The sequence below is a fragment of the Anser brachyrhynchus genome, assembly GCF_964034855.1.
Source record: "Anser brachyrhynchus genome assembly, chromosome: 4".
Lineage (NCBI taxonomy): Eukaryota > Metazoa > Chordata > Aves > Anseriformes > Anatidae > Anser > Anser brachyrhynchus.
The window spans coordinates 19040090-19054319 of record NC_137698.1 but is presented as its reverse complement, the minus strand read 5'-3'; the positions used below and the strand labels follow the sequence as shown (position 1 = coordinate 19054319).

The window sequence follows — 14230 nt, the reverse complement described above, 5'->3', positions numbered from 1 at the left end:
TCAGAGGAAAATTTTTCAAAAGACAAATTTACAGACAAGTCCAAACTTTATTTAAAACTACAATTTTGAACAATTTTAAAATTACTAAACAAGTCACAATAAAAAATAAAAAAGATTAAGACAGAAAAAGAACAGTGCAGCAAAACTGAATAAAAGAGGATTCAGTTCTAGCTGTTCAAACTGCCACAGGCAGAAGTTAGCATACCTATCCTAAAAGGCAGAGTGTCAAAAACTATTTTACATTTTTATACACTTTCAGAATTTGTGAAAGTAGTGATCTTCCATATGCATTTGTATACATGGAGTTTACATATGCAGGTATCTTCGGATCTTTTTCACACACTCTGAGCTCCAAAAGTTTCTGTAAAATAAAAGCATACTTATTACTGTCTAGCAACTACTAGGCATTGAACACAGCTCTTGACCACACTTCATCTCCGACCACATTTCATCTCCATCTAAGTATCCATTATTTATTATTATACCCTTGATGAAATATTTGATCATCACTTCTCCTTCACAAGTACTTTGAGAGACAGCCTACTTAAACAGCTACAGATATCCCACATACACAGACGAAGAACATCTTAGTTGCTAGCTACTGATTTTCTGTGACGAGGCATTCTTATCCAGACCATTTCTGCACCATGCACCTGTATTCACCAGACTGACATGACAGACTTCTGCTACCTTAGCTATGACAAACAAGAGTGATGATGGGCACTGCATGAAATGGAAGGGAAGATGTTTCTTCCATCACACTAATCTGGAAAATCCTACGCTGTCATTACAAATGCAGTAAAAAAATGTTTTCATCAGCTTAGACTGTTTAAAGAATTGGGACTAGCTACACTAGCAGAAACCTCCTACCATAAGAATACTCAGTTCACGCATTTACACACACACTTTCCATTAAAGAACTATAAGCCCAACAATGGAACAGAAGACTCTGATACCATAAATTGTCACAGCATCCGTATCACGTTACAAGAAAAACAATTTTGACATATATTGCCATGAAGTTTTTGGAGCTGCAAAAATAGTTTCATGAAAGCAACAATGGAAATCTTTATTACTGTCACACACGCTAAAGAACTTTTTCTACCTCATGGCATGGTTTATATCAAAAATATTTTCTTTTCTCTTAAGAGATATTTTACTTTCCCAAAAAGTCTCTAGAGCTTCCCTATTACAAACACTGAGCAATCTGTCAGCAGATTTTATTAAGCATTCAGATACTAGCAATTAAATCAGATAATAGCAATTAAAATTTAAAATATTAAACCCAAGCTTATATAACAAAAAATAAAAATGCTTTTAATAAGTTTTAAAAACATGAAGTTACACTGTGCATTTTAAATGTTAATTTTTATGAGTTTTAGGCACAGAATCTAATGGAAATATACAGAAGGGACATGAAAGGCAAAACCCTGCATATCAATGCATTATTTGCCAATGCATGATCATATAAAAGGATATGCTTTTTGCACTACTGTGATTTCTTACTTCAGCCAATGATAACAAGATATGTAAATTCTAAGGCCATTTCAGAATGTTTTCCCAATATGTGGAGATGATTTAGAAAATAATCCTTACCTGGTTCTTTCAAAGTTTGGGCATCTCCTACTAATTCTTCATCTTGGGCTCTACCTCCATCCAGTAACTCGTCAGACAAACTGTTGGTTTGGGCCTCCGATGCTATTTTCTTCATTAAATCTGCCTTTGTAATGGATAAAGCAAAACTTAGAATTCTAGATAATTCTTACTGTTGTCTTGATGATAATCAAGACATTTAAAGCATGCACTTCTAAACAACAACAAAAACCAGCAAAGTACCTCTGAATAGACTGCAAGCTTAAGGGGCAAGTCTTCAACTTTCACAAAGTCATCCTCATCAGATTTTTGACTTATATTTCCAGAACCAGCTTCCTGTTAATAAAAATAGTGACATTTAGTGCCACTGTTTTATTTTCACTCCAAAACTAGAATTTTTAACATTTTAAGCAGTACATCAAAAAGAAATGCCCACATCAAATTTGCAGACGACAACTAAACGAGACTGGAAACAAGAAATAACACTGAAATAAATAAAAAAAGCTTCTAATTTTTCTTAGATGTATCCCAACTGAATTATACATACATATTCATTCACTAATACAGGTGACTCTGTATCAGGACTGCCAGCCACGGAGCTTTCAGAACTTCCAGCAGATGACTTGTTTACTACACATGCTGTATCTAGCTTTTGAGTCTCATTTCCTGGTAACGATGAGCTTGTTTCTTCTGTTTTCACACTGGCTGTTATAAATGATTCTGGGGTGTTGACTGTTGAAGGTGGTGTGTTCTCCATGACATTGAGGTAATGAGGCAAAAGCGTAGCTGCATCTTGTTCACCTAAAACCATAAAACTTCATTTTAACTAGGTAGAAATGGTAAAAGATTGAGTGTATAAAAGACACAGATTATCTTTTTTTCCTTAAACAAATTATGATTCAAAGCTACAAATAAGCAATGAAAGTGAATTACTCCCTCAGACCCACACAACTTATTGAAATAAAATATGAGTTATTTGTTCTTAAAGAGTGCCATACACTACGGTATCAGCAATTATCACAGGACAGTATCTGATTTAAAAACTTCTGACTTGATAAAGCATTTTTTATTTTTTAAAACCAACTCCAGAACTATAAGGCCTACTGTTAAATACACAATCTAGGTATAAGGAGATTCAGAACAATAAATCCCCTAACATTTTGACACATTCTTGTGTTGATGCTGAATCTATTCAAATTCTGCTTTTAGTCTATGAAAAAAGACAAAACCCAAAACCAGTATTTGCAACAGAAGAACACAGAAAAAGCAGGAGATCACAGCTAGAAATAACATCCATACTGGTTGGTTGTGTTTTGACACAGAAAATGATTACTCAGTTCTTAATCAGTTAGAACCCAGCATAAATCTTTAAAATATAAAATTATTTCAATTGCTAGTAAATGGCAGTAGCAGGAAAAAAACACGTACTAGACAAATCCAAACATCAGAATCCTGTAATAGACACACTATACAGCTACAATTGCCAGTGGCTTCAGCAATTACTTGAAATTCACTTAAGTGTTAAACATCAAAAACTGTAACGCACCTACCTGTGTAAGATTATTTCAAGCTTCCTCTTTAAAAGATTTGCTGCATTTATATCAACACAGATGTATTAAGTCAAATGACATGGTATCATGAGAAAAAACAGTCCAATAAACTCTTGCAAGTTTGATCATCTTCCTCTTAATTACATGTATCACAGACACTGTCCCAGATAATTCTCACAGTATGCAATTCATATAGAATTGTTAATCTCTCAATTCATGCTGGTCTTACCTTTTACATTAGCAGATTCTTGTTTGGATGACATAGTATCGCTGCCTTTTGTTTTATTCACTTCTTGGTTTGGAGTCTATTGGAGAAGGTAAAAATGAATTAGAACAAGTTCTACTAACCAGTTTTGTAGCTTATTGCATAATTCAGTCTTCCTTGGTAATTAAAAACACATTGTACACTTGTTCAGTGTTTTTGTCTTAACTAGCATGAAATAAAAATATTAAGTTCTACTCTTGGAAACAGAATTCAATCAGTTGGTCAACCACACTTTAAGAAATTATTAATACTGATACATGTGTTTTATCTGAACTTTTTTTTTTTTTTTTTTTGCTATAGTAGTTCCCAAATAAACCTTCTGGTTCCACTGGAAAGACCTACTGTTTTAGCTTTTAAGGCACAAAATGCTCTATAAATTGCCTAAACGTTAATAGCTTTGAGTAAACCAGAGTTTCAAAAGACTCAGAACTCCATTTTGTTAATTCTTTGCGTGTCAGTAAATAAGTCTCCAGAACCAGGTCACACACAACCAGGTGTTTTTAAGGAAGCTAACAATAAAATGGCAATAACAGCCAAAAACATTTCACCATTGTTCTGGAAAAAATATTACATACCTTGTAAAAAGGAAAGACAAATCAAAGACATGTTAAAATACAAATGTCATTGTCTTCTGCAAATTAATGCCCAATAATTACCTTGATGTCAGCAAGCACAGAAGAAGAACAAGTTAACAATGTAAAACTTTTTTTTTTTGATAGTTTACCTTTCCTATTGCTTACATTTCATCTCTCCAACAGCAGACTTAAACGTGTGTGTGTGTCCATCCGTTCTGGCATCAACTATGCCAGTAATAAATTCAGGCAGGCAATGAGTAGTAAGCTTTTTTTTTTTATGTAGGTTTCATTGGTTTCATTTCATCTCTTGCATTGTTTCTCTACCTTTGTCAGTATGAAGTTTGCTACAATATATTTTTCTGAAAAGTTACACACTGACTTAGCTTTCTTGTGCTGTGTTTACAACTTTGGTGATACCTGTTCATTTTCAGTTGCTGTTTCACTGCTCGCTTGTAGTGATGTCTGCACATCAACAGGTCCTTCCTCGAATTCTATTTCTTCATCTTCATTCTCATCTTCTCCACTGCCATAATTAGTCAGAGCTTGGGTTTCTGCTTTTGATAAGCCTAAACGTAAATCAACATAAAACCACCTTCATATTGGATTTACATATTAATATAACTTGCTGTATTTTCTCAGTAAAAACTCTTACTGATGCATCTGAAAGAGTAAGATGGCTGCAAAATCCAAATCCCTTTAGGGGATTTACTGCAGTCATCACTTACAACTCTAAGGTCAAAACATTCCTTTAAATTACAATCCAGTGATGACATACTTCCTAATATTCATATGCTCCACATGAGCCATATTATCAAAAAATACTACTGTGTTGGTGTGAAATATTTCACTGATTAAACAAATTGGTGTTAAGAATGTAAGTAGGGGAAACCAAGACATGAGTTGTTGGTGTTTCAAAAACAGGACAGAAGTGATTAAAAAATATGCAAGATTATTAAAAAATATGAAAAATAAGCATATTCAAAAATCATTTAACTGAAAAGTTGCATAGAATTTTAGCAGCTTTCACATTATTCAGCTCAAAGCTTGAGAAACTTCAAGTTTGAAACAGGAAAGGCAACTTAGCAAGCTATGAATATGATTCCAACGTGCATCTACAAGATGCAGTAATTACAAAAAGCAAAAGCTCCTCTTATTGGATTGTTTAACCCTTGACAAGGTATTAGTAAATACCGTACTGGAAAACTGTCACTGGGAAAGACCTGACTAGAAAACCTTTGAAGGAAGGTGTTACAAAGCAGCACTTCATGAAATTTCTGTTGTAAAATTAGCTGGTCAAGACCATGGTGAAAGCACTGACTAATGAGCTATAAAAAGCACTTACTTATAGCCACTGGGGCACTTTCACTTTCTTCATCTTCCTCTTGGTCAGAAGCATCAGACCTAATACTTTCAGGAACTTCATTACCATCATACATTTCTGAGCCCTGTGCTGGTTTCACAGTTTCAGTCTCATCCTTGTCCTAGGAAAACATAGAATATTGTGCGATTTCATGTTTGTTTATCTACAGATTAAGTTATGGTTCCTGCAAAGAATCACCTTTTCCCCCCACATCAAAATCAAACACCTGCAGGCTAAAAGCTAATTTTTAAGAAGGACGTAAGGCCTTGAAATTAATTCTGCAAAGGTATTTCAGAAACAGAGCATCAGAACCTACTAAGATAGGTCACACACCATTCAGACATAGCCATAAAGGACACCATAACTGATTATATCATTATCTGAAAAGGTGACTTTCTAGCTTTAAGCATTTTTCCTTCAGTCAGGTACTTCATTAACATGAGAAGGTGAGAAACACTTGCATTGTTACTGTCTAGTGGTTTCTTTTCACTCCTAAATGACCTCTAGTAGATATTAGGAATATTCCCTAATATTTCTTTTAATTTCTTTGACAAGAGCTACTCAACAGTTCCTCTGCTAAATGATTTGCTAAATACCTTAAGTGAGAAATTTCTGCTCAGTCTATATGAACCCAAGATAAAGCCCTGAGTTTGACTCCAAATCTTGCAGGACTCTCCTACATGAAAGCAATCGAAACAAGCAATATATAGATTCCCACTTTTACTTCCTAAGCAGTATGACAGAAGCTCTAAACCCTAGAAGAAAGAACTGACTCTAGGCCTATACATATGCATATGACATATGTCGCTCTCTATAGGTACCTTAAAGGAGGCTGTAGAGAGGTGGGGGTTGGTCTATTCTCCCACGTGCCTGGTGACAGGACGAGGGGGAATGGGCTAAAGTTGCACCAGGGGAGGTTTAGGTTGGACGTTAGGAAGAACTTCTTTACTGAAAGGGTTGTTAGACATTGGAATGGACTGCCCAGGGAGGTGGTTGAGTCGCCATCCCTGGAGGTCTTTAAAAGACGTTTAGATGTAGCTCTTAGTGATATGGTTTAGTGTAGGACTTGTTAGTGTTAGGGCTGAGGTTGGACTAGATGATCTTGGAGGTCTCTTCCAACCTAGACGATTCTGTGATTCTGTGACATCTAGGAAAGCATTCAGCACTCTATTTTAGTGCATCACATATCTTATTCTTGGTCGGAAAAACCCAAACATTCCAACAAAAACCCAGAATTTTAAAAACAACTCCTCTACCCTAGCACAATGATTTTTAGTGGTTTTCAAAACAAACTTAAAGGAAAAAAAAAGGAAGATGATTTAGCTCCTAACGTTTAGTAACTCAGAGAGCACACAAAGCAACTCCAAAGATCTCAACTATGTGACCCAATGCAGAACATCTGTCTTCTCTTTAGGATGAAAAATAATTAATTGAATAACATTAAAAAAGAAAATGTCCATTACTAAAAATAGCTGAGCACCATCTCTATTTACTGCCCTTGTTACTTCATTTTTCAAGGAATGATTGCATTCTCAGTGCTTTGAGCCCCAGATCAAATCTGGTAATAACTGGATCTTTTTCCCCCCAAACATAGAAAATGAATATTAAAATGAAAAGAAAGTTCCTACGCTAAAGCAAATAAAGTATCACAAATTACTCCATTTCAGTCATGTAACATTCAACATGAACTTTGTTCTTTTTAGACTTCACATAAAAGTTCACCAGTAAATAAAAAAGTATCTTTAATGCTGTCTTTGTTGATCTGACCACACTTGCTGAAAGATAACTAGATACTGTTTTGTAAGAAATGCATCAGTGTTTACACTGACAATGGCTTTGCAGTACTAAATGGAATAAAAACTAGAACGACTAAGGAACCAATATCCAAGTTATGTTATTGAAGGCATATGATAACAGAGACTTACTGATGAAGACTTTTTTTTGTACTTATTTTCCAGACTGACAACTCAAATTATAAAAGGGAAATTATAATTTACTTTGATAAAGTAAATCACTGGAAATAACGTAGAAAAAAAAAGCAAGATGTTTAATAAATTTATAAACACTAAGAAGTGGGCAGCTTACAGCTACTGGATTTATATGATAGCAAACAGTAAGCCTAAGTCATTTGTGAAATTATCTGGTGAATAAAGACAGTTCAGAAGCATAAACATACTTTGTCCTCATCGATATCTTCTGCAGATGAACAAACATCCACCTGGAGACCTTTTTTTGCCTAGAAGAAACACAAACTGTCTTCAATTCTACACTGAAATAACTTTGAAATACTGAACCAATCTAAGGCTTCGGGGAAGGCTGCCTGAAATGCAGTCTTCCCAAGAACTGCTATCTGGCTAACTGTGGTAAGCCATGGGGAATTCTATATTTTGAGACGCTTGCACAGATGTCTTCACAATTTTAGAGTTGCAAAATATTGCGAGAGGTATGCTAGACCTTTTTCTTTTAAAAAGCATGTGTACACAAGCTATTTCTCTAGACTGTTGTTGAATCTTACTTAACCTATAGAATTAGGTATGCCACCTCTAATCAAGAAAAAGAGCTGTGTTTTTCAGCACAGAATCTAAAACCATTTAGTTTACTTGACTCAAGACAGTCACAAAATAGAGTAAAATCTGTTGTGCCTGTATCAGGATCCTGGATCTGAAAGCTGTGAGAAGACTATATAGAGATATTTGCGTGATCTGTACAATATCCAGGACCTACCAGTTCTGGCTCACCTCAGGCCCCACTGAATCTGAACTTATGTCTCAGCAACAATGCAGACACTGACTTTAACCCAAATTCACTGACTTCCAGTAGATGAGAAGAAATGACAGATCTAAGTTGGCTCCATGCATTCTTATGGCATGGTATAAACCAACCCTTTATGTAAGAGGATCCAATGACCCATTTCAGATAACACAGGAAATCATATCCAAATCTCTCTCAATTCAGATCATCTCTTAGACTGTGGAGCCGCTTGTAAAGAAGCCAATTTCACACTAGCTATAGTATTGGCACATCTAAGTTGACGTATACTGAAATTAAGTTGATGCTATGGCTAAAACCAGGAGTTCATAGTTGAGGACAGATTCACAGTATCTTCTGTTGTCATTTTAAAGTATGAATGACTTCATGGATTTATTTAATTTTTGTATTTGTATTTCTAAAAGAAAGCTGAAAGGACCACACAAGAAGAAACACTGAGGTAGATACACAAGTTAAGAGTTATATGAACAAGACCTGTTTTAGCGTTTCTTTTGTAAACGGTTTGCATAACTAAAAAAGTTATGTTTGTAAAAACTGCAGGACTGCAATAGAAAAAAGTCACAAGACATCTTTAATACTGTAAAGGGTGACAAAAGCAACTAAAAACTGCATTGTTAGAGCAGAACATGCAGTACATTCTCACATATTTCCAAAGATATATATTTTTTTTACCCTAATTCCAGGAAGCCATACATGGTACATATGCCAACAAGCCAACTGTTTGATGAATATCTAGCTATAATAGTGTTATAAAAAGATGGTGCCTGACTAAGCTACTGCAAGGAAAGCTGTAGGAATAGCTGAAGACATGAGGAACCAGGACACCTGTATGTCAAAATACTTTGACTACTTGATGGCTCCAGATATTAATACTATTTCATCACTCAGCTATTCTGCCTGATGTACACATATAGCCATTAAAATACATTTCCCATTTAGAAAGTCTACACAACTAGACATCTGTAGCAGAGAATCAATAAATTATGACCACACAGAAAAACCACACCACAACCACCACCCATATATACAACATATGAAACTAAGTTAATCAAACAAGTTTAGGAAATACAGACATCTATGAAACTTAGAAAAGCTAAATTAAAAAAAATAAATAAAACTAACCTCTTTAGCATAAGACTGTATCTCTTCAGTTGTTTCTATTTTTCTTTTACACCTCTGCTTTACAGAAATACTATTGCTGTCCAAGTCTTGCATGAGTTTAAAGAAGGCTAATTCATTAAATAACACCTCAGAAATCTCCACAAGAAGATCTTCTCCACAATCTTTTAGTTTTCTACCAGCAAATTTTGCCAGTGAATCCTATGAAGAGAAATAATACTTCAGTTTTTGAAACAAACTTTCAAACTTCAAAAGACTAAGTACCTGCCATATTCTTAACTCTAAAAATTAGTTAAGTATTAAAAATAAAATTACAAACTCTTATAAACAGGTTTAGTGTTTTAAACAGCTTTTATGTAGAATCTCAATACCATAAAACAGAACTTATCAAATTACTGATTCAATCTTCACGCTTGTAGAAAAAAAAACAGTAATTACTGATTTTCAGAAAATCACAAGGGCTATCACCAGAGTTGTAAAATACTCCTTTAGGGAATCTGGTTTTAACTGTTGCTGATTATCCAAATTGCAATATAGTATTGCAAAACAATATTGAAAAGCTACTAACCTGAAGTATACTACCGAGTTGCTTATGAAAGAACTTCACGAATTCTTTACTTTCATCATTCTGTTGTGTAAGAGTCAAGACCATACGTCTTACTGATGTCAGCAATTGAGAAGAGCATATTTCATCCATGTGTTCCTAAATATTAGGGGATGAGCTTAGTTACCACTAAAAAAAGTCAGCCCTCATCTCAAATACTGAAATTAATTTATTAAAAAAAATGCACTCAAGGAATCGTACTGCAGGAATAGATTGTTTAGGTTCTAGCTCCCTTCACAAACCAAACGAACACAATTATAGCAGCTACCATACTTCATTAATGACTGATCCACCATGACACACAAACTATCTCACTTATATGTCCAATACATACTAATGTACTGGATGTATGTATGTCATCTTTTAACATTTGTACAATTGTATTAGTTACTGTGTTACATGTGTATGAAAGCGTACGCTAAGATACCTACTGCTGTAAGCTTCTTTAAAATTGCAAACGAAACAGAAGCCCTCATGCACTGAGGTGGTGGCATGTCAATCATACAGAGTTTTTAAAATTGCAACTAATATCAACTAAGCACCTTATTACACAAACCTAACCTTACATACCCGGCATATTATAAAAGGGAAGTTGAACTCAATGGAGATGACTTATGCATCTTACAACTTAACATTCTCTGCTCCTTAACCTTGCAAAGAATGAACTGTGATTATTTTTCCTTCTTTAAAGAATTACGTTTCTCTTCTGTATAGATAGAAGTTCACAGGTTCTCAAGAACTTTAAAGATAGTTGTAAGCATGAAGAATTAATGTTAATCAACAACAGCTATTTTTCAAAAAATATCTCAAGTTACATCGTATGTAGCAGTTTGGTTAGAATTTTTAGTTTTTCTGAGCAAATACTTCAGAAATACATTTCCAAACATTTCTATATGACTGAGTCAGCTCCAAACAAAGAAATCCCTGTTCTTGAAACCAAAGTCCACCAACCTTACGCAATCTAGAAACTTTACCATTTCTTTTTCCCATTAAAAGCTCCACAGAATCTTTCCGTGGAGTATTTAATCCTTACTTCATTCTCAGCAATATCTGCAACTTAGTACATATTGGCAGCTGTTGCTAAGATGTGAGTTACCCATTTTAAATAAAGTGGAAATTTGAAAGATATCTGATGGTAAACATATCTTAATAATAACTTAAAGTTATTTACAAACTCATTACAAACTAAATCCATTATTTTGGATCTACTCTTCAAGTACTGAAACACATTCACACATGTTCAACAAAGTGCAAGCAAAGAAGTTTGCTTTAGAACCGTAAAAAAGTATTATATTTGAAATCTACTTTTATTATCTTAAACACGGAAAGGCTATCACTTTTTCTATTAATTCAATATAAACAATATTCTTCTATGCAAGTGTAGAGCTTGTCTTATTCTCCTAACTCTTCAGACATTTCTGAAAAGAATTCTTACCTTCAGAAAAGGAATGACCTCTTTCATAATGGCTTTAATCTGCCGATCAAGCTGCTGAGTATCTATGCGAGGACATGGAACAGCAGAAGCTTCACTTGACTGTGGTGCAGAAAGACACTCACTGGTGCTTGGACCTTGTTAAAATAGAGTGCATGTCTAAGTCATTCAACATTACTATTTGAGAAATATCATTTTCAAAGATATACATTTTCTTCTTTTAAAGTAAATCAAGAATTTGCTTAAGTACATTAAGATTCTATGAAGCTTTGCTAAGTTTTCAATATAAACGAAGAGGAAAGCAAGTCAGCCAATTAAATTATTCTTGATATTTAGAATAATTATTTTCTAAAACTAAGCAAAATATGTACATATGTGCATACCTTCTAATTTAGCAGCAGTAGCACCCTGAAAATTACTAGAGCAGCCCTCAGAGTCAAGGGTACTTTCAGCTTCAATTTTCATACGCTCATATTCCCTCATCCTAGCCAAAGCTTGATCTAAGTGAATCACTGTGTTGCCTATATTTAGAATAAAAACACCTTTTAATCTAAATAAAGTTTTCAATGGATAGACAAGTAAACAGATATAAATTAGTTCAAAGCCATAGGTTTTAAAGTTTACACATAATTGCAGTTGTTATAATGTTTTTTTTACATACACTTTGATCAACTCAAAGTGTTTCAGAAGTGGCTAATTGCTCAAAGTTTTGTAATAAAAAACACGTAGTTACATACTGTATCAAAAAAGAAGTGCACTACATAAGAGTGCACGATTGCAGGCATTTTTGGAGAGCACGTGAAGGAATAATACTTGCGAGGTTGTAAATCACATCATTCTTACCCAAGTCATCAGTGGCAAAGGGTTCAAAATGAGAAGATGTAGACATAGTACTCCCATTGTCTGCATCATTTGGTTCACAGTCTTGGCATGCTTCTGTAGGGAAGTTCTTGTCAAAAGTTTCCTAAAAAACATCGATCAGCTGAATACAGAGCAGAACTGCACCATGCTCTCACAGATGTGAGAAGCAGTGAGCAATTCTTTTCAGCCACATGCTGTGGTATTAAGGATTATCACCAAGTTGCCTAACTGGTTTATATCCTGAAAGCAAGATTTTTGCTCCAGTCAGGTAATTCTAGCATGTCTTTTTTTCTTCTCCAAATAGTTAACTATAAACACATAAGAAGCTAAGCAGAGGCATCAGTAGTTTCTTAAATACAAAAATTCAAAAACTGTTTGAGAACCTTGTGATCAGTACTCACCTGACCTTATTCACAGGAGGGTGGGTATTATCTGTTTTTGAGCATCAGTATCACATTTATTCCCTTCATATCCCCTTTATGTTCTGTTCCTCCCTATCATATCACTAATTTCCAGTGTAAAGAATCCTTCCATGTTTAATCACTTCTGCATGAAGCTTCTCTTGCATACCTTCATTCACAATTTTAGAATGTTTATTAATTTTTGACAAATTCAGCCACTACTGTGCTTATTTCATTACCCAATATGCATGTAAATTGAAAATACAGGAAAAGCTGACAGTAAACTAGCTTCTGAACTTGAAGTTAAAACTTACATCATCTGTAGAAGCAAGGCTTTCACTGGGAGTGAGTTCAGAGTTAGATGCTATCCATGTTGCAGAATTCAGCGATTTTGTACATTTGTCTTTCTCATTGTTCTCAGATAAATGTCTGGTCACTATATCCTGGAAAAGATAACTCTATACTGTATAAAAAAGTATTTAGATTTGTTCAATTCATACATAAGATCCAAAATTTTGTGCATACCTGTAAAGCGTATAGAGCCCTTTGCCTTAGGTAATCTGTGTTTAACAGTTGTAGCTCATGGAAAAGTTCAATTAGAAAGTGGGGACGAGACTCATTTTGAGAAATAAGAGTTGCGACTTCAGAATAAATTGTGTCCCGCAAAGCTTCAAACATAGAAAGATCACTACCAGTTTCTGTAGGAGAAAAAAAACCAAACAACTCAGTACTTGACATGCATCCAATTGAAAGAAAACTGCTTGTTACATAACAAGTTAGACCTCAATCACTGTAGATTCCACTATATAGCTGCTTTCTTAAAGCTTATTCATCTCCTGAAGGCAACAAAGTTTTGAACATGCTGAAATAATTATTTACTCAATCCTTTAGGTATGAAATATAAAACATTCATATGGATCAGGTTTTGTTCTTACTATCGAATATTTTTAGAAAATTCCTTATTAAACAGAATATTACACACAACACAATGTTGCTTTCAGAACAGGTATTCAACACTGAAAATCAACTTTTAACATATACAAAACAAGACAACCGAAAGTCCCAGGCATATATAAATATTCCCTATTTTTGCAAGAAATAATCAAGAACCTGAAGGAAACTCTAAACTGAATTCAGCCACCCATCCCCACACAAGCATAAATCCTACATTCCCATACATTACATGTAGGCTTACATAAAACCTCCTACCCTTAAGCCCAATTACATATACACAAGAACACAATGTGATTCCTAGTAGGACTCCTAACCCTTTGAAAATTAAAGGGATTATCCTTATATTGCAACTTCTAAATTATTACACACATATTTGGACAAGTGTTGAATGGGAAAAAAAAAGTTGTATTTTGAAAAAACTCAGCTGAGTTTAACAGATGCATATTTGTTAGTATTCAAGTTAATGAAGTTATCAGTTATACAGCTATTGTTACTGCAAATAGTTTACCAGAATTTTTAAGCATAGAGGCAAGCTTTTTCAACCTGCAATAAACCTTCAGAAATTGCTTCCCTTCTTCATAACTAAAATAAAATAGCAGCTTTTACATATACCAAAAATGCCCACTGAAGTTAGTTTTTGTTGTAGAGTCTACCTGCATATTTTCCACTAACAATTATGACTGACCAAGAACATGATCAACATTATCCACAACCACAATTTAAAGTAGTACGTGTTGTTACATATCA

At 34.4% G+C, this 14230-nt stretch overlaps 1 protein-coding gene across 20 annotated transcripts in view; it reads right to left on the bottom strand.

Moving 5' to 3' along the window:
* Nucleotides 1–27: 27 nt before the first annotated feature.
* PCM1 (pericentriolar material 1) overlaps nucleotides 28–14230 on the bottom strand; it is a 42462-nt gene continuing 28259 nt past the window's right edge. For 8 of the 20 annotated variants that reach the window (XM_080589616.1, XM_080589620.1, XM_080589615.1 and 5 more), the window contains 15 exons: nucleotides 13055–13227; nucleotides 12844–12972; nucleotides 12111–12231; nucleotides 11651–11788; nucleotides 11271–11404; nucleotides 9800–9934; nucleotides 9235–9432; nucleotides 7520–7579; nucleotides 5326–5464; nucleotides 4401–4549; nucleotides 3373–3448; nucleotides 2141–2394; nucleotides 1837–1929; nucleotides 1597–1720; nucleotides 28–361 (listed from right to left, as the gene is read on the bottom strand). In XM_080589616.1, coding sequence (XP_080445742.1) covers nucleotides 336–361; nucleotides 1597–1720; nucleotides 1837–1929; nucleotides 2141–2394; nucleotides 3373–3448; nucleotides 4401–4549; nucleotides 5326–5464; nucleotides 7520–7579; nucleotides 9235–9432; nucleotides 9800–9934; nucleotides 11271–11404; nucleotides 11651–11788; nucleotides 12111–12231; nucleotides 12844–12972; nucleotides 13055–13227 — 1949 coding nt within the window. In that variant the 3' untranslated portion in view covers nucleotides 28–335. The remainder of the gene's footprint in view (nucleotides 362–1596; nucleotides 1721–1836; nucleotides 1930–2140; nucleotides 2395–3372; nucleotides 3449–4400; nucleotides 4550–5325; nucleotides 5465–7519; nucleotides 7580–9234; nucleotides 9433–9799; nucleotides 9935–11270; nucleotides 11405–11650; nucleotides 11789–12110; nucleotides 12232–12843; nucleotides 12973–13054; nucleotides 13228–14230) is intronic. The other 12 variants (XM_080589609.1, XM_080589617.1, XM_080589610.1 and 9 more) reach the window with 3 other exon arrangements.